This window comes from Phocoena sinus, chromosome 11, assembly GCF_008692025.1.
Source record: "Phocoena sinus isolate mPhoSin1 chromosome 11, mPhoSin1.pri, whole genome shotgun sequence".
In the NCBI taxonomy this organism is placed as follows: Eukaryota; Metazoa; Chordata; class Mammalia; order Artiodactyla; family Phocoenidae; genus Phocoena; species Phocoena sinus.
In genome coordinates, this window is record NC_045773.1 from 95,595,319 (window position 1) to 95,615,475 (window position 20,157).

Genomic DNA, 20,157 nt, shown 5'->3' on the forward strand with positions numbered 1-20,157 from the left:
GTAACTTTCTCAAGCTCACAGGTGGCAGTAATAGGTGGGAACAGATGGAGGATTCTGACTCAAAAGCCCTCGTTAAAGCTGACACGTTGATGTAAAAGCAGCAACACTACCCCACACGCGCCTTCCGTGAATTTCAGACGGAGGTATACTTTTCCTTCTCAGAAAGTTTCTGGTTTTCCTCTGCCTGTAGGATACAATTCAAATTTATGTGCCTGGTATCTGGTGTGTGTTTACGTTTCAGTCTTACCTTCCACTGTCTCCCACTGCAGCTTCACCTGTCTGTAACTCACTTCACATATCCTGATCCCCCCACCTGGGTTTCCGTTGTTCTCCCACCTGATCTGTCCATGTCCACCCTTCTCCTCTTCATTATGGGCCACCACTTCTGCCTTTAAAAACATCCTTCAAGGCCTGTCCTATTGCCAAATCATCTGTGAAGCTGCCCCTGAACTTCCCAGTCCCCAGGGGTCTCTTCCTTTGCTGAAATGCTGTGACATTTAGCCAGCACCTCTCATTGGACACTTGCCAGATGCAACCTTGAATTTTATATGAGGGTCCCATTTAATATGACTAACTTGAGCCTGGGCCATGCGTAGCAAAATGCCATCCAGGGAGCTTGGGCCTGGGAAGTCCCCAGAGGATGTGTAAGTTAGGAAGCGCCTGACACAGACCTGCCAAACATGACACCACAGGGCTGGGAAGGTACCGCTATGTGGAGTCCAAGCAAAGGATGAGGAGCCAGAGGTCAGCAGATATTGGAGGCCAGAGAGGAGCAACACTGGGAATAAAAAACTCAGGTTAAAACTTAGATATTAAAACCCTGCATCATCGGGGCTTCCCTGGTGGCGCAGTGGTTGGGAGTCCACCTGCCGATGCAGGGGACGCGGGTTTGTGCCCCGGTCCGGGAGGATCCCACGTGCCGCAGAGCGGCTGGGCCCGTGAGCCATGGCCGCTGAGGCTGCGCGTCCGGAGCCTGTGCTCCGCAACAGGAGAGGCCACAGCAGTGAGAGGCCCGCGTACTGCAAAAAAGAAACCAAAAAACCCCGCATCAGATTTAGTGTGATTGAGCCGGAGATCTACCTGGTGATGCCAGGTAGAACTCTTTAAATATGCTTGGAAATGCTTTCTAGGAGTCCACAGATCAGCAAGTGAGAGATTTCTCTTATCACGATAGACATTCTTCAGAGAATTCATGGCAATGAAACAAAGCCAAATAGGGTTCCTGACTCAAAGCTTTTGAAAGTCTTTAACATGCTTGTGTGAATTGTGAATCTCTAAGGCAGGGATGTAGAAGACAAGTTTTATCAAACTCACTTGTCCAGCTAATTCTTTTTCTCAAGATCCTCTCCCAGTGAAGGCTCTTCAGCACACACTTAATACGTGCTATTTACATTTAGTCTGACCCATGTTTCATTGTGGCTTAAAAAACAGATAAGTCTGGGAAGTTTTAAAGAGATTGGGCCTTATTTTACCAAATTTATCATTGTATAAAAAGCCAGATTTATTGGTAGCTTTGGACAAGAAGATGAGCCCAGACTGGATTATAACAGCTAAGGTAACCATCGAATTTTTTGAGGTATACGTCATAAAATTGGAACCTCACCAGATGATTTGATACATTTCTCAGGTTGATATTTTCCATTATTAAAGGTATTAGCTTGATTGTCCTCATTTTAGCTTATGGAAAAAGCCCTGCTTTAGTGACAGAACCTATTTGAAGGGCTCATCTTGTTAACTTTGGGGACCGTTCTTTTGCAAAAAATCATGTCTACTTGGTCCCTCTTAATTCTCCATCTACTGTGCGTGTAAAGAAGCCCTCTGACTCTTGACCGCCTCTGCCCCCTTCTGGACATGGTGAGCGAATACAAGGTTTATATCCATTTGAGAAAGAAATGCTTGAAAATATAAAGAGATCTTTGCAATGTGGTACAAATTTCAATGTCAGGCAAAAATCCCTTTAGGGTTACTTGTCAGTTTATTATCTGTGCCTCTTGTCCTTCCATTGTAGATGGGTTGTCATAACGTTGAGCTGGCCTTTGTTTATGGGCACTGTTGCAATCTAAATTTCTGTTCAGGCCTTTAATAGTTTCCCAGTACAGTTTCAGATACCACAGATTCCTGATGTCACGGGTGGATGTGTTTCTTCTTGATCCTGATTCTGAGGTTAATCAGCACGCTGTTCATGTTTCCCATCGTAGCCAACAAACCTGCTGCTGACACACCGCAGGCCTCAGTCTACAGGTGTAAAACGCTGCCTCCCATTTCTGTGATACCAAAATCACACTTTTTTCTTTTGGTCTGTTTTGGATTCAAAATGTCCAGGAAGACTTAAGTGTTTTGCTTTGACTCGGCAACTTTTCCTGTCCAGATAATTGGTGGTGTGGATAAACCAGTTAAGGTGACACAAGGGTCTCTGAAAATCATGCTGTTTTATTTATGAAGGAAAATCTCTGCTCAGTTAAGTGAAATCTTGGGAAACAATTAAATTTGGTGGCACCTCTACTGATAATGAGCATTCTGTCAACACTGTCCTGTAACTCTTATGTCTGAAGATGTCCATCACAAGTAAGATATTTCTGATAGAATAAAACAGGTTAATGCCCCAGTAAGATCTTGTGTGAACACATGTGGGCCTTTCCGCATCCTTAAGAGTTAAAAACTCTTAAGCCAAAGAATTGTGGCAGGAGAATGAGCCGATCATGGGTTACCCAGGGAGTGATCAGTTTCCACGGGGATCTCTTCAGGCCTCTAGGCTGCTGCGGCCACTTCAGGTCTGCTCTTATTATTGGCATTTGTCCAAACAGCTGCCCAGTTCTCATGAAAGACCTGTGTTTAACCAGGTAAATTACTTTGATTAAAAAAACAAAAACATTTTTTTCTTTTCCTCCAAGTAAGAACAAATTGTGAGGGTAAAATGAGATTATAGATGTGAAAATGGTTTGAGAGTGAAAGTTGAATGCCAACATTATTACAAGGACTACCTTATCAATAATATAGGCCTTACATAGTTTATCCAGATACTTGTTAAAAAAATACAACAGAAGTTATACTTTAGATTTGAAATGTTCATCCCTTCTAATTCACCTTGCAAAAGGTCTCCAAGTTAGACAATCTTCAAATAAATCTAAAGATGGATTAAAGCTTAAAACTATCGTAGATATGGCACATGTCAAGTTCAAGGTGTCAAACTGGTCCAGGTCTAAAAAAGTTCCAAGAACAACAGACCTATACTGATGTTGTCCCATTGAAAGTTTCAACCTGCATTTAAGAGAAGACAAAAGAAGCTAATCTGTTTCCATGTTTATCGCAGAAGAAATTGTCATAGAGAGATTAAGTCTAACATGAGCTCTCCTGTGCACAAGGGGTCAGAACCAGGGAGAAGACCCAGGTCTGATACCCTCCCACTCAGTTAACATGCACAGGGCCTTCAAAAGTCTGAAGTCTCTCAAAATTGTTGTTCCCTCAGCCCTACAATGCCTCCCACCCATCTCTGTACCTTCTATTATTTTCCACATCAAAGACAACACAAGTGTCTTCTTGTAGCACATCCTGTAGTCACCCACCAATACCAGTTCCCACAAAAAAATAAGCAAAAGGGACAGGAGAGATGTCATTTTATGAAAATCTGTTGGGTCCCTTCTCTGGTCTCTTAAGTGCCGTTCTGATTGCTTTAAGACCTGGAGTGCATGTTTGTCTCCGAGGCTATTACAGACCACGCTGTGTACTAAGACTTGAGCTTTTAAGGTCAGACATTCTGGAGCTGAAGAGACCAACACTTCTCTGTGTTTGAACCATTGGCTGTCCCTGCAGAACAATAAACAAAGCCAAGAAGCCCACTTGCAACAGGATCTGAGGTGGTGGATGACTATGTGCACGGCTGACAGGCGAGTCACGACCATCTTTCGGGGGATTTATGTTGGCTGCTTTGGCTTCCTCATCCTGTACATATTTGGTTTAGAGAATGCAAGGAATTTGTTAGCTGAGCAAGTTTATCCACTCTGTTCTCTAACCAGGCTCTTTTTCACTGAGGTCTGTTTCTGAAAAATTCCCTCAGCCAACTTTGCTGCCAAAGCAGCCCACGGTTCAGTGGAACAGTTTAAACCTGAAACAAATCCTCTCTAAAATCCCAGTGTGCACTGTATGGAAACAAGACTTTGAAAATAGAGGTACCTGAACTTATTGTCAAAACTCATATGGCAAAGTCCAGAACAACATCATCTTTCTATGGGCACATGACACACGAGAGGAGGAAGCCCATGGGACAGAGTGTTTGCTGAGCCCCAGGAGGTATTATCCTCATTCACTGATGAGAAAACTGAAGATCACAGAAGTAAAATAGCTCGGCCCAAGTTAATATCCTAAGTGGCAGAGCAGGACTTCAAAACCAAGTCTCATGGTGTAAGACTGATTGTGATACGTTGGTATATTCCTTTTATCCCAACAAGTTGACCAACTATGCAATTAAAAATCATTAAAGTATAGACTATTAAAGACCATTATGCATTGAGCTGGAACACAAATTTATGAAGAGTACATAAATCAAGGTCCAGATTAATGATTTGCCAAAATCACAAAATTAATGTGGTTTTCTAATTTGTAAATAACCCCTGAACACTGCTTCTTAACCTTCTTTGGAAAATTAGTGATAACATGGAAACTCTTGGTTTTTCTTGTATTTAATTTCCTCACGTGTATTTTTATCCGAACAAAATAAAATGGATGTATTTTATGGAAATGAGTCCAGAAGTACAGACTGATTTAATTCGGGTTGGTTCATAGATAAGAATGGCCAAGACAAAAGCAAGGGGAAAATAGAACTACAGCACCATCTAGTGATGAAACTCTTTTCTTTGCCAGAAAACCACCTAATGCAATTCCATTTTGCAATTCAATCCCCAGAACTCTGAGCCTGAAGAATACTCATAAAATTGGCCAAAAGAAAAATGTCTGATAACAATGAATAATGGAAAATTAAAAGCAGATAAACAGGAATAGTGAAATGGGACAGACTCTTCTGTTAAGATTCTATTGGAAGCTGGAGGTGACCCCCAATTCTCCTCCTCAGAGATCTGCCATAGATCCTGTTTACTTTTTTCTTTGTACCCTAAAACTTTAGGTACCATTTTATGAATTAACAAGGGTTCAACTTCAAAACATAGATGACATAAGTATCCATTTGATAAGTCTGAGATATTCTTCCTCCACAACTCATTCTCCATCAGAAAGCAAGCTCAATGTAAGAACTGAGCATCTTTCTTCTAGATTACCTTTCCCTCTGGTCTTGTTCTAAACAGGTGGCAATAAATCTGAAATTCGATGCATGCTTTCAACGCTCAGTGAATATCAAAATACCCAAATATAGCTTTTCCTATTACAAATACTATAAAAATATTACTTCAAGAGCCAAAAAGAATAAAATCAAAAGAGAAAATTTCTTTTTAATCTCAAGATCTATATTTTGTTCAAGAACTCTTTAAGACTCATGGTCAGGAAGGAAATATATTTAAAAACTTTATAATTCTTACGGTTGAATGAAGAAGTTACCTAGAAAAAAAATACATTTCAATGTAGTAATTACATGAAATATGTCAGTATGTGTGAAAAAAATGTTTACTTCCACTTTCCTTGCACAATTTTTAAAGTTAAGCAAGCTTTTATTCCATCGGGGTTTGTAACAATTTCAGTGACTGGCTCTGTTGGCCCCAATCTCTCCTCAGGCAGGAGAATTAGTGGAAGCTAGCTGGGTACCTAGTACCTTCCCTTAGGAATCCCTAACAAAAATTCAAAATATGCATAGCTTTGGCAATACAAATTCTGAGTTGATAATTTTGAAAATCCCCATAATGCTGTCTGGTCTTTGTCAAAAATGAGATCTTATCTCATTATAAGAGCTCCCAGAATACTCTATAGAAACCAACATAGCACGGTGGGGAAAAAACATAGGTTAGAGTAAGAAAACCCCAGTTGAGCATTATTAGCTGTGTGACCTTGAGAAATTCATCACCTTCTCTGAACCTCAAATGCTTCATTAGTAAAGTGAAGGATCACGTTCATAATTCTTAGTAATCTCTTTAACCTAAAGGTTACCATAAGTGTTAAAGAATGCTTATGAGGTGTCTAACAGATACTAAGCACTCAATAAAGGGTAGTCATTTATTAATAAACGTGACAGTAGGCTCTTTAAAACAGTAATTCTTAGAAGTAGATGCTTATGTGGCCTAGCACTGGTCCTTGGTAAAACTATGAACTAGGCCAAGTTTGTCTTTTAAACTCCCTGCTCACCTTTTCAATGCTACCTTCCAAATCCAGTGTAAAACTGGCCCAGAAAACCTGACAAACGGGTAAGAGGAAACACTTGAGTCTACAGGGAATGAGTTAAAAAGATATGTCATAAAGAATCAAACACCCATAAAGCTTTTGAAGACAGGTTTATTTATATATAAGCACATGAAACTGAATACAGAAACTTTATTAAAATACTGTATATTACAAATTTTTAATCCAATAAATTCTGTGTAATGACATTTAAGTGCTGGATTCACTTTTAACAGTTGTTTTGTGTGTATCAGTAAAGAGTTCACCCTGTATATTACGAAGAGGAGAGACACACGTGGACCTCAGAAATGGTCCTGAGATTAGACAGTGGGTGATGTTAATTGTGCATCTTTTCTTTAAAGCAGTGAATTGGAATCTAGATCTTGTCTTTGCAGACCAACTTTCTATAATCAAAAATAACTTGCATATATTTATTGCTGCCCTTTGAAGAAAATGAGTGGTGAAAAATAATTTAAAATAAAGAGCAACATTTCTATGCTTACTACAATTAAAATAATTAAAATTCACTGCAAAGTTTGTGTTATCCAGGAAATTATGCTATATACACAATGAGATTTGTACATGAATTGGAAATAAAAAATTGCTTATATAAAATTAAAAATCAATAGTATACAATATTTACAGCTTGTTAGGTATTATAAATAAACATACTTTTTAAATAACCCTTCAAAATTAAACTGTATTATGTAAACATGCAGTACACATACTCATACAGTGTGGTTTATAGTCTTAACAGAAGGGGGAAAATTGTGTTCACGTAATGTAGGATACTTCATCACATACGCCTTTGTTTTTATGCGTTACCCCTCCAAGGTTTCTTCTTCCTGTCTTTAAGCTTCACAGTACGTTAAGTATTTCTATAGTAAAAAAAAAACAAAAGAAATCCCTGTTGGTAAACGTATTCCTAAAAGTTACATGAAGTGTCTGCCCTTGTACTACAATATAAAGCTCACACTGTTCACGCTAGACTCTCTAATTTACAACAAAACCAAATTTTAAAATTCCACATTTAATTGTCTTGACATTTTCTCTCATTTCAAACTCACTTGGAAAAAGAAAAAAGACAAATATCACATCATTCATGAAAATGTAATGAAAGCAGTTGTCATCTGTCATAGTCAATGGTGAAATAACTGATTTTTACTAAACCGCAAGGACCTAATTCAATTACACTGTTCCTCACCTCTGAATCCCCAGCAATAGGTGTACCAATCCTGAATCTTACTAAATTCACTTTGCGAAAGTATCTTAACTTCCAAGGCACTAAGGCATCATTTAGCTTTTAAAAACTGCACTGTGGTTTACTAAATGATTCATCAGTGGTCTGAGAGTTAACACAATTTGAAAGTGAGTTTTTAATACCTATCAGGTAAACTATGTTTTTGCTGTGTGAATAAAAACATTTTCATTGATTAAGATAAAGTTGATCCCCTCATTCTAGAATGACTAGAATTGAGAGTTAATACTTTACAGTAGGATCCTATGAATTTTACCTAGTTATATGACTGAAATGAAAAATACTGTGGAATTTTATATTGGTAGAGCTCGTGTGTGTGCGTGTGTTTAAGAGACGTACAGAACTTTTAAAATTCCTCCATCGTAAATGCATCCGATATCACAAATACCAAGAAAGTGTCAACAATTAGACTATCAACTCATCCAGCATTAAAGTAAATCATTTTTGATTACTTTTCAAACAAGTGCCTCTATTTTGCCTTCTATGGAGAAAACTTTAAAATGTTCCTTCCCAAAGATACTCAGTGATGATGTATAAATACTTTAATTTAAAAACAAAGGGAACTTTTCACCACCAATAGTACTGTCAAGTTATCATTCATTTATACAGGGCTATAAAAAATGATGCTTTTAAGAAATTATCAATATGTAATATGTTTAGGAGAGAAAGTGTTATAGTTATGGTGATTATGCATTATAGTTCCTCTTCCTATATATTTATGTAACACTGCTTTCCAGTTTCAGTTACATACGTAAATACAGTTCCCAAATGGGGACAGTCATGTCACCACTGAGGGGAGGTATATACGGGCACAGGATATAATTTAAAAAAACATGTAGGAGGTCCACGCTCTCTTGACTTGCTTATAGTATTTAATTTTCAGCAAGATTATAGCTGCATAACCATAAGGTGCTAAGAACATTCTCTTCTAAACCAGCACTTTTGAGTCTATCAACAAACTGTACATGTTTAAACTTTACCATATGACATCTGTATGGAAGGGGGAGGAATATTTTTAAGAAACTGCTAAATTAGTTCTCAAAATCAGGAAAGGGTTATTACATAAGTTCAACATATGTGCAATGAATGTAAAGAATGTGAAAATGAGTCCCCTAAGCTCAGGGGAGGTGGCTACAGTTCACAGCTTAGTGCTCTCAGAAATTTGGGTGTTTCCACTAATCTAATAGTGTATTAACTGGTATATCTCCACGTTTACTGAAAATACTTTATATATTAAGCATTACTTCCTCTAAACAAATTCATAGATACATTTTTAGATAACAACTTCAGCAACCTCCTCAAAAACATTGCATTGCCTATACTGAACAGACATCCTTAAGTTAGTAGGCAAACCTACCACCACGCGCACAAAAATGTAGTACGATTTCAAAATGCTTTGTGGTAAGTTTAGTCTCACACATAAAAAAACACTGCATTTTGCAAACATGCACTAAATGTACTCATACAGTGTAGTTTATAGTCTTAACAGAGGGGGAAACTGTGTTCACGTAACGCAGGGTGCTTCATCAAGTGTGTCTGTGTTTTTGTGTGTACCCCTCCGACATTTCTTCCTGTCTTTAAACTTCCCTCTGCTATAAATGCTACCACATGTTAGAAGAAGTTAATCAGTTTTTAATCAAATGATGTCCTTTTTATGCTGTAGAGTCTTCCTCCACGATGTTATAAAAAGGACAGGAAGATAAGGGAAATTACTAGTCAATTTTAACCACTGAGATTCTCACCCGATTATTAAAAGAAACAACCGTTTACCCAGTTACCCAAGTGTTGCCAAACTTCTCTGCAATCTAGGTCACTAGAATTTCTTCAGTAACTTTCCACATTCTTCCATCTTAAAAACAAATGGCAACTCTTTGAAGAGTTCTGATTAAGACTTTCTGAGAGAAACATCTGTAATAGTGAGAGTGAAGTAGCTTGCGAACATTTCAGAAAGTCCTCTTAACATCTTGTTACTTCTTGAATTATAAAATGGACATAAATTAAAAATAAAAGTATTTCCTTTTAAGTTAAAAACAAACAAACAACAAGTAGGGCTTAAGCACTTTTGGTCCACGGAAGGAGGGACGTGGCAGACACTGCAAGCCAGTTCTGTTCTCACCCCGCACGGTGAAGCCACAGGCTGGGGCGGCGGGAGGTACACAGAGGGAGGGGACACCCCTCCACCCCGAAAGCAAGGAGAGTAAGTTGCATGTAGTGGAGATTCAATGAATATTGGCTGGGTAAATCCAAAAGAAGCAAGCAGGATAAGGTAAGGGCTAAATCCCGGCTACTTCTCCCTTTCCCTGTTTTAACTAGTAATAAACACAGCCTGATATCGAATCCGGCTTGCCCTGCTGCCCTTTCCATTGCCACCAATTCCCAAAAGTGCTCTTAGAAAACTATCTGCTGATTTGAAAACTAAAGAGGTGGAGAGGAGAAGCAACATTATCAGAGAAATTTTTTAGTTTCCATCTTAAAATATATGTAGGGAAAATGTAGAAATGGAAGAAAACAGTTGAATCTTACAAAACAATATATCCAATTGGTATTGCAAAGTGTATTTAAAGAAAATTATAATGACTATTGATCATTTACTGTTAAATACTGAGTCGTCTCTTAGTATCCATAGTGGATTGATTCCAGCACCCGCATGGATACCAAAATTTGAGGATGCTTATAGAAAATGGCCATTATAGAAAATGGTGTAGTATTTGCATATAACCTATGCATATTCTCCCATATACTTTAAATCATCTATTGATTACTTATAATACCTTATACAATGTAAATGCTATGTAAGTGGTGTAAATAGAGTGTAAAAGCTATATGAATAGTTGCCTGTGTGGGGCAAATTTATGTTTTGCTTTTTGGAACTTTCTGGAAATTTTTTCTGAATATTTCAATCCAAGGTTGGTTGAATCCCTGAATGCGGAACCGCAGATACGGAGAGCTGACTGTACTGTTTCGCCATCATAAACAAAAAGTCAACAAGTGGGAGGGCCTGGATTCAGATCTATGTCACGGTATTCCATTTGGTTAATAAACCGAGAAAAATCAGAATTGGGGGAAAAAACAGGGCTTAAGCTCTCAGCTAGAAGCAAGATATTCTCCCAACTGTTTTAGGATTTAAATCATCTTGGTAGCTCTTGGGGACTCAAGGGTGGGAACCCCATCTTGGTCATCCTTGTACTTACTACAGAAGCACTTTGTACACAGTAGATCCACCAAAAATGTTTACAAAACTGAATTCGTTGGCGTGTAAGTGCCAGCTTGGGCACACTGACATGGCAGCCCCACTCCCCTCATCTTAATTAGAGGTTCTCTAAAGACGTTTTCCAAGAACATTTTAAAAACTATTCCTGTTCCTTACATCACAAATATGATACACAGGGCAGCTCATTTCTTTATTTCTCACTTAAAGTACAAACAAAACCCTCACATCTTGGGGGGGCAGTAGAAATGTATGCTGCAAATACTAAGGAAGTACATTGGGTTACAAACTATAACACTGTTCAGTAAACACTAAGATCTAAAGTAAGAATGAGTAACCTGCGAACACTGAATATGGCCACCACTTAGGACTCTCCTTATGTTAACTCCCTGTGTTAACTAATTAACAATCAGTTTGGGCATATAGGAGTCTCTTCTCTGAGGAACCGATTTCACTGCCAGCAATATTTTATTAAGCATTTTTACAAATAACGAAGTGTAAACTGCAGAGGACTTCCCCCTTCCCTCCTGCATTTTTCACAAAGAAAATTTACTGCTAAGTCACATGTAAATTTTAAGAAGATTGAACCCAAATACATCAATAAGGGCTTTTGTCACATCACAAACAAGGATCTCTAGCACTATTAAACCAAGAAAACTTTCCCCAAATTAAAAAATCTCAAAGTTCCTTAAACCTATTTAAAAGATCATTCAACTGAGCAAATGTATCAAATTCTCCACGATAATGTCCAAGTGTTCATTGAACAGAAGCTTTCCAATTAGACTGTATTCATATATAGCAGCTTTATATATATATATGTGTGTATATAATGATATATGTGTATGTAGATATATATCATTAAATGTTACTTGTCTCTATAAGAAAACCAATAACATTTAAAAAATCTCATCACAGAAACAGCTATTAAGACATTTCACCAATTCACGCTATCAACTGCATTTCAAAACATCGAAATAGTAACAGTTGCACAAAATCCCAATGGAAGCAACTAAAAACAACAAAGAAACCAAAAATTCCCCCAAAAGTTAAAAGCACACACACACACACACACACACACACACACACTCCTCATAACGTAAAGCAACTTGATAACGAGATAACTGCAGGACACTCTACAAACTGATCCACCTTCTCATACTTCATTCTAGAGCAGAAACAGGAGTTTCATTCTCTTTGGTCCATGCAGCCATACACTTAACGTGTCCAAGTTATTTTCTGGCTAATTTCAGATTCTGAACCATGTGTTCCATGTTACCTTACCATGGTAACTTTCTGAAACATAAAATAACCATGTGTTAAAATAAATATTCATTTCTGTAGATCTCAAACCATTTCAACATGTTACTGGTAATTCCTCCCAAAGAATATGAACACTTTAAATTATTGACCAAAGAATTTAAAGAATAACCAAAGTAAAGGAAGAACACAATTCAAGTCTAACAGAAAAGGAAAAATCAAATTGACTTGGAAGATTCAGGCCTAAATTTAATTTAGGAAAATGTCAGGAATATAAAGAACACATGAAAACAATTTCAGGCTTGAACATAATAAAAAGAATCAATTTTAAGGTTTACTTTAAAGATCTCTAAGAATGCATACTTGCTTCTTGGGTTTTTAAAAACAAATTTCCAAGCCACAGTGTTATTATTAAACTCCCGCACCGCCCCAAACTGGCTTCCATACTGGTAAAATACCCCCAGTTCCTCATCGGTGAGTTGTTGATACTACTCAGCTTTTGGGTGGAGAAACGGTGCTGTGGGTAACAAAGGTCTTATATTTGAATGGAACCTAATAGAAACGTATGTTTTTCCAAATTAGGTTATAAAACAGTGAGGCTAGAGTATCAGATTATTGTTTGGATTGTCCTTAACTTATATTTTCTGCAGTTGGCTCTTCCTTTGAGTTACCATATATATAATTGTACCTGGTATTAAAAAAATCTCAGTAGGAGACAAATTCCACCAGGTTCTGTGTTGCCCTTACTTCTTGTACTCTTAAATACAATTACATATTGCCAAAACCTCTTAAAACCTCTAAGAATTTTTTCATTCTAATAAATGTCATCACAGATTCTAGTAAACTTAAATAACAGCATAAAACAAGAGCTGAACAACTGAAATGAATAACTCAATATGCATTCAATATTGTATTGATATGCTGAGATTTGTTGCCAAATTTTATAATTATTTACTATATTCCCCAATTTTTACTCAGAGAAATTATGATGCTACCACATACCCAAAGTAAGATAGCTTATTACTCTTCCTATATGTTTCTTATCTACAAATGAGGCTTCTTGTTTTCATAGCCTAATTTAGGCCACTCTTTAAATACAGTTAATACTCCAGAATGAAAGACTGCTTATGTTTTGTCAAAAATCAAGGTATATGCAACAAGTGATATAATCCCACTGAGATACTAGTTGTAAAGATGTTTTCTCCATGAGCTACATGGCAAAAACTTTCTTTAGAAGGGTCAAGAATGCAACGTGCATTTCAGATTTCTTACAAAATTTATAAGAAAATTTTCAAATTATACTTTTGTGACACACAAGCTACAATCAATGTGTATGACCCATAAAGTTTTTAAATTCATATCAATAGAATGTTTATGTATGAGGGAAACTATTAAAAGAGTGTTACTTAAGTGAGTGAAAAGGATGCACCCTATAGATCTACTTTGAGTCCTTAAAAGAGTTCAGCAGTTTTCCATTAAGTATTATTTTTCACGTAAGTAACAATAATGCCTAATTTATATGAAAGCCCTAAATCCCAGAAACGTTCAACATTAAAAATCAAATAATTTGTCTCACATTAAATGATTCGGTATTCAGCACTCATACGGGATTTAGCATTACAAAACAAAAATCTCACTACACCACCTGAATTCATGTCAGATATGTTCACAGCACTCATCTACATCTACACTTGCAAATTTCACATGATCAATGTTAAAAAAAAGAAAAGAGTTTGGCACATATGTCAATTCTTCAAAACGTCCCTGTAACTTAACACAACACTGTTAAGAACGATGATTCAACGCCAGTGTTAACCTGATTGGCAGCTAAACAAGGTGCTTTTTCTTGTAGCTTCACGTAGTGTCATGCGCCTTGCCTGGGACGGAGGCACGTAAGGTGCGGTGCGGTAGTGCAATCACTTGAACACCAGAGGGCAATCTTCCCACACAGCTCAAGGCCTTATGTTTTGACCTGCTCCTTCCACATTCTTGTACAATTTCCTTCCCTTGTTAACAATGCCATTTTCAGAGAATCTGTACATCTGCTTCCTTATGTGAAGTAAGACATGCCCACAGAAACCTCAGAGTGTGGCGAGAATCCTTGAAAAGGAGATGATTAATGTCAGTACGGTCTGTCCAACGCCCCACACCAGTGCTTCCAAGGGGGCCATGTTCTTCCCTGCCACTCTGTAAATGCCAGCGACTGCTGCACCTAGACGAGAAAGAGGGAGAGACAAATAACACCTTCATTCATTCTGAGACACGCTACATGGCTGTAACTTAAAATCTCTTTTCATCTGAGCCAAACAGTAAATCATCAATCATTCTCATTTTATAATTTTCTATGAAAGAGTTCCCATGTGATTGGTAAAAGTTACTCTACCATACCGCATTTACCCACAAAATTGAATAACAGGCTTTTCTATTCAACTGCAAAATATGTATTTATGGTATATGCTGCTTACTTGACATAAAATATGTTCATAAAACACGAGTAATTCATTATTGTAATCTCTCAGCTGGGTGTTAAATCGGCCAGACCTCATCGGCACTTTTATAAACATATGACACCATATATTGGTAGTTATAAATAATAATACAGAAAACCATACAATTTAATATAATTTCTAAATTATTCAAGAAGAAAGTTAATATTAAAGGAATTTTAATTTATTTCAGTAAAATGAATTAATTCTTAAATGTCCCATAAAATATCAGAATTGTGACTAACGTGCTTCACAATCTACCATATAAAATGGTTTCAGTGTCTTAATAAAGCGTACGACTGGAAAGTCATTCGGAGACGAGTATCTTGACATCTAATGAAAGTGGAGTATGAACCTGACATCCATCTGTTCTAGGAGAAATTTTTAGATAACGTGCATTTCTGAGAATGAGAGAATCTCAGGAGCTTCAGAGCCCCGAGGCTCGGTTCAACACTTCATCTTATTGCTATAGTATGTATAATGATGTGGTAGCTATGAGGCTGATTTTAAAAGTACATTCAGAAATCATAAAAGGAGGAAACATTTAAACTATGGTTATGCCATCTCACAGGTTGAGATGGCCTTACAACTCTTCTCTAGAAAAAACTGTCTATGTATCCTAGAATGATCAAACAAAAAGAACAGAAATAAATTATTTGAAGACACTGAATTATAATTATTTGAGATAGAAATTCTACTCATAAAAATTAGCTAAGAATTAACTCCAGAGTTCACTTAAAGTCAAAATATTCTATTCTTCCATAGAAGATATAAATAGGAAAAGCAAATTATTAATTTAAGCCAAGGGCTTTCATATACATATTTTAAAGAAGGAATTAAAATATATAGTATATTTACAGCATACTGTGTATCTTGACAGGAACTTTATCATCTTAAATATGATACCACTCCTGAGTATTATTACTTAATTTAAAGATGAAAAAAACAGAGGTTCAGAGAGTTTCAATTACTAGCCCAAGGAAATATAGTAAGTACAGAGCTGGAATTTCAATCCAGGTTAGTCTGGCTATAAATTTCCAAATCATTCTATCATTTCACATTTACACCCAGTGAAAAAGAGAATAAGGAATTCATAAAATAATAAAGTAACTGATAATCATCTCAATACTAAATAAAACTCCTAGTAGCACCAACATTTACTTAATCAAGTAATAAACTTCACTAGTATAATTAATCATATCCTCAAATTTTAGAATTGGATAACGTTCTGAAAATTTTTTAAAGATCTTAGCCTTCTTTGTTATCAGAAATTATGTTAAAATAAACCTGAGAAATACTGTCTTTACTTTGGGTTCACCCTAGATTTCCATGACTATCTTCAATTTTAAAAACCACAATTTGGCCTCCATTTCTCCAGCACTAAATTTTCAAAAATGATCCAAAAGGTGAAAAACGTAGCAATTACTAGCTCAGGCTGCCTGGGAAGTGCCAATTTGTTAATTCAAACATCTCATGCTTATATAAAGTTAAGAGCATGGATTTTGGAGCTAGACTTGTGGGTTAAAATCCAAGCTCCACTAATTAGTAGCTGCGTTACACTGAGCAATCACTTAACCTCCCTGTGCCTTATTTCTTCAACTGTAAAATGGGTGGGTTTGAAGATAATACTTGGAAAGTGCTTAAAATAGTGTCTGGTCCCAGTATGTACTCCAAATTTTGGTTAGTAGTTGTTGCAGTAGTAAATGATAAAGGAATTTCCAATCAGTGATTCATCATTCAATAAATGGTGTGGAACAACTGATAGCCACTTGGAAGAAATAAATTTAGGTCCCTACTTCACACCACTCCCCAGAGTAAATTCAGATGGGTTAAAAAACTAGATGTTAAAAGCAAATAAATAAAATGAATTTCACTTTGGAAGGCTTGCTGTTTGAGGAATAACTTACAAAACCACCAATAACCCACTTTTCTTTACACTCTTTCAAGAAACAGAGGATAAGATCTTCAACCCTATAATGTAAGGGGAGAAAAACCACTGTAAAACTCCAGAGTTTCCAAAATCAAGAGAGATATTTATAGTGTTATACAGAAAATAAAACAAACTACTGTTTTCCGCCCAGCAGATAATCAGGAACCAATTTGTAAGTTACAGCTTCCCTTGAGAAACAGATTTACACTAGCTCCCATTGCACTATATCATTTCACAACCCAGAAGCGCTAGTCAGAAAAGACTGTTCCAGTGGAACTCTTAATCGAAAAGATCTGAAAGAAAACAATTTTGTGTGCCTATTAAATGATTCTGAAAACACTGCTATTAAATATTGAGCAGATATGAAGGAGTATTTATAAAATACATGTAGACTGTTAAAAAAACACACACACAACAAATTCCCAAGTACCACCATCCAACTGAAGAAAAGAACATTACTATTTCATTTGAGGTTCCAGTGCACTCTCCCCAGTCACATCCCATTCCCTCCCAAATTTGGTTTTTATCATTCCTTTGCTTTTCTTCAGCTTTACTGCCTGCCTATATCCTAAGATATCTGTTATTTAGTTTTTTAAATAAATGAATTTTATATAAGTATTTTGGAATTTTTGGTTCAAGGTTATATTCAGAAAATTATCCATCTTGTTGTATACAGCAGTAATTCATACATTTCCAATGTTGTACAGAATTCCAAGTATGAATATACCACAACTTATTTATCCATTCTACTGGGGATGACATTGTTTCTAGTCCTTAACAATGACAAACCCTGCTTCTGTGAACATCCTTGTAACATGACCTCTGGCACACATACACAATCACGAGTTTCTCCACAACGTGGGTAAAAGCAGAATGGCTCAGTCCTATGTTACGGGCATTTTCAACTTTACCAGGTAATGCCAACTTGTTTTCCAAAGTAATTGTACCAATTTATATCCCAGTTACTCCATATTAAAAAAATTTTTTTGTCAATCTGGCAGGTAAGAGATGTTATCTCTGCAATTAATTTGGGTTTCCCTGATTTTTAATGTCATTGAGCTTTTCCTCACATATTCTTCACATTTGGCCATTAGGGTTTCTACTTCTGTGAAATGTTTGTCAAATCTTTTGTCCATTTTTCTAGTAGACTGTCATTTTCTTATTTGATTCATAGGGTTTTTTAAAATATAGTTTGGATATTAATCTTTTTACATTTATATAAGCTAACAAATATCTTCCCCCAATTTGTGCTTTAGTTTTCACTCCTGTTAAGATGTATTTTGCTGAACAACAGCCAGTTGAAGGAGTACAAATATTGTGATCATTATTTTCTTGGTGAAGTGTATGCAAGCATGAAGAAGGCAGAAGTGTACAGGGTGCCTGCAATAAATGAAACATGTTTGGAACTGCCACTGTGAACAACAGCAGAAGGTATCAGTTAGAAATATGTAAAGATCCCCAAAGTATTAAGGAGCTAGAGAAGACTGGCATAGCAAAGATGAAGTGGAGAAAGCAATTCTGCTGAGTTGAGCTGAAGGTAAATAACAGGTGTAAACCTGCAAGGACAAGGGTGACTAGGAGAAGAGTCACCAGTGACAGAGATGTCCATATACAGCAACATAAAGTGTCTGCAGAGAGGTGGACCACTGAAAAGTGATTTGATCTGCCCTCCACATTCCCGAGAGAACGCAAATATGAAGGTTAAGGCAGATTTGGTTCTAATGGTGTTGATTCTCAGTTTGTGTAATCAGATCAGGGGTCAGCAAACTATGATCCACAGGTCCAGTCTGACTCACCACCTGTTTTTGTACAGCATGTGAGCTAAGAATGGTTTTTACATTTTTAAATGGTTTAAAAAAAATCAAAAGAATAATAATATTTCATGATACGTAAAAATTATATGAAATTCAAACTTTAGTATCCATAAATAATGTTTTATTGGCATACAGCCGTAGTCATTTCTGATACTGAACTATCTTTGCACTTCTAGGATAACATTCTTAAAGTAAATGAACCTATACTTTTCCATCCTTCTATAGTCTTCAACTTGTTTAGCAACAAGATTACTTTGATGCAGCAAATATGCCGTGCACAGTTTTTAATCTTTCCATTTCCTGCAATAATTTGGAAAAAATAGGAACTGTTCCCTGAAAATTTGGTAGAACTCATCTGTAAACCTCATTTGAGTCTGGACTTCTTTTGGGAGGAGAAGTCTTCAACATTTCAATTGTTTAAACATACTTATTGTATTATTCATATTTTCTCTTTCTTCTTATGCCAATTTTAGCAACTTATATTTAGGAATATATAACTTTACAAAACTGTCGTTTTTATAATCCTTTATTCTACCTTTATTATTGAGTCTGTAGTTATTTCTTCTATGTTGTTCCATATTTTACTTTTCTGCCTTAACTATTTTAGAGGTACGGCAGCAATCTATTCACCTTAGTATCTTTCCAGAAAACCAGTTTTTTGCTTTGTTATTAATCTCTCATAAACTCAACTTTAAAAACTTAAATGCATTTCTCTATAAATAAAAAATATATATATATAATAAAACTAAACAATGTAATTAAAAAAGATACCATGCACAACAACCATAACATAATAAGAGTTTAGGAATTAACTTAATCAAAATATACAACTCTCCTATTGAGAAAAACACTTTTAAACTCTAAAAAAAAACGTAGAAAATGATCTGAACAAATGGAGATATATTACATGTTCCTGGGTGGTATTTAATTTAATATGTCAATTCTTCCCAAATTAACCGCTACAATCAATTAAATCCCCATAAAAATCACGGTTATACTTTTTGAGGAACTCAGTAGACATATTCTAAAATTTCTATGAAAGAATAAAAGTCCATGAATAGTTATGTTAACTTTGAGAAAGAAAAGAAATGAGAGGGACCAGCCCCACCAGATATTAAGAAATACTACAAAATAATAGAGACAAAAAAATGAGGCCTTGCTGCAAGAACAGATAAAAAGACTAACAAACCAGAACAGAATTTGAAGGCAGGTCCACGTACCTTGAGAACACAGTACACAAAAAAGGATGAATCAATGGATAGATTTTTTTAGTGATGTGGTAAAAATGGACTTACTACATGGGAGGAAAAAAAAGATACACAAGGAATCCTATCTGATTCCAAACACAAAGATAGACTCTAGACCAGAAGGCAAATTATGACCTGAATGTCAGACATCTGTTTTTGTAAATAAAGTTTTATTGGAAAAAGCCACGCCTATTCATTTACCAATGTCTATGGCTGCTTTTATGCCCTAATGGCAGAGCAGAATAGTAGTGACACAGACCCTCTGGCCTGCAACGTTTAAAATAGTTACTGTCTGGCCTTTTAAGAAAATGTTTGCTCAGTCCTGCTCTAGATAAATTAAAGGCTTTAATACAAAGGTAAAACTATAAAATTAACAAAAGAAAATATATCAGAGTATCTTTTGACCTTGGTGTGGAGGAGAACTTCTTAAATAAAATTCTAAATTATAAACCATAGGCAAAATGACTCTTTAAGCTGATTATATAGAATAAAGATTTCTGCTCAATAAACAACATCATGGATGAAGGTACTGATAAAAGACAGAGATGTTATTTGCAAAGTTCAAAACCAATAAGACACCAATACATCTAAGAAACATCTATCATTTAATAAAAAACAAGAACCCCAAAAGAAAAGCACAGA

General features: G+C 36.2%; 1 protein-coding gene across 3 annotated transcripts in view; it reads right to left on the bottom strand.

Moving 5' to 3' along the window:
• Positions 1 to 6,411: 6,411 nt before the first annotated feature.
• Positions 6,412 to 20,157, bottom strand: part of TMEM170B (transmembrane protein 170B) — a 43,616-nt gene continuing 29,870 nt past the window's right edge. For 2 of the 3 annotated variants that reach the window (XM_032649837.1, XM_032649836.1), the window contains one exon: positions 6,412 to 14,250. In XM_032649837.1, the coding sequence (XP_032505728.1) occupies positions 14,120 to 14,250 (131 nt within the window). In that variant the 3' untranslated portion in view covers positions 6,412 to 14,119. The remainder of the gene's footprint in view (positions 14,251 to 20,157) is intronic. The other variant, XR_004352305.1, reaches the window with a different exon arrangement.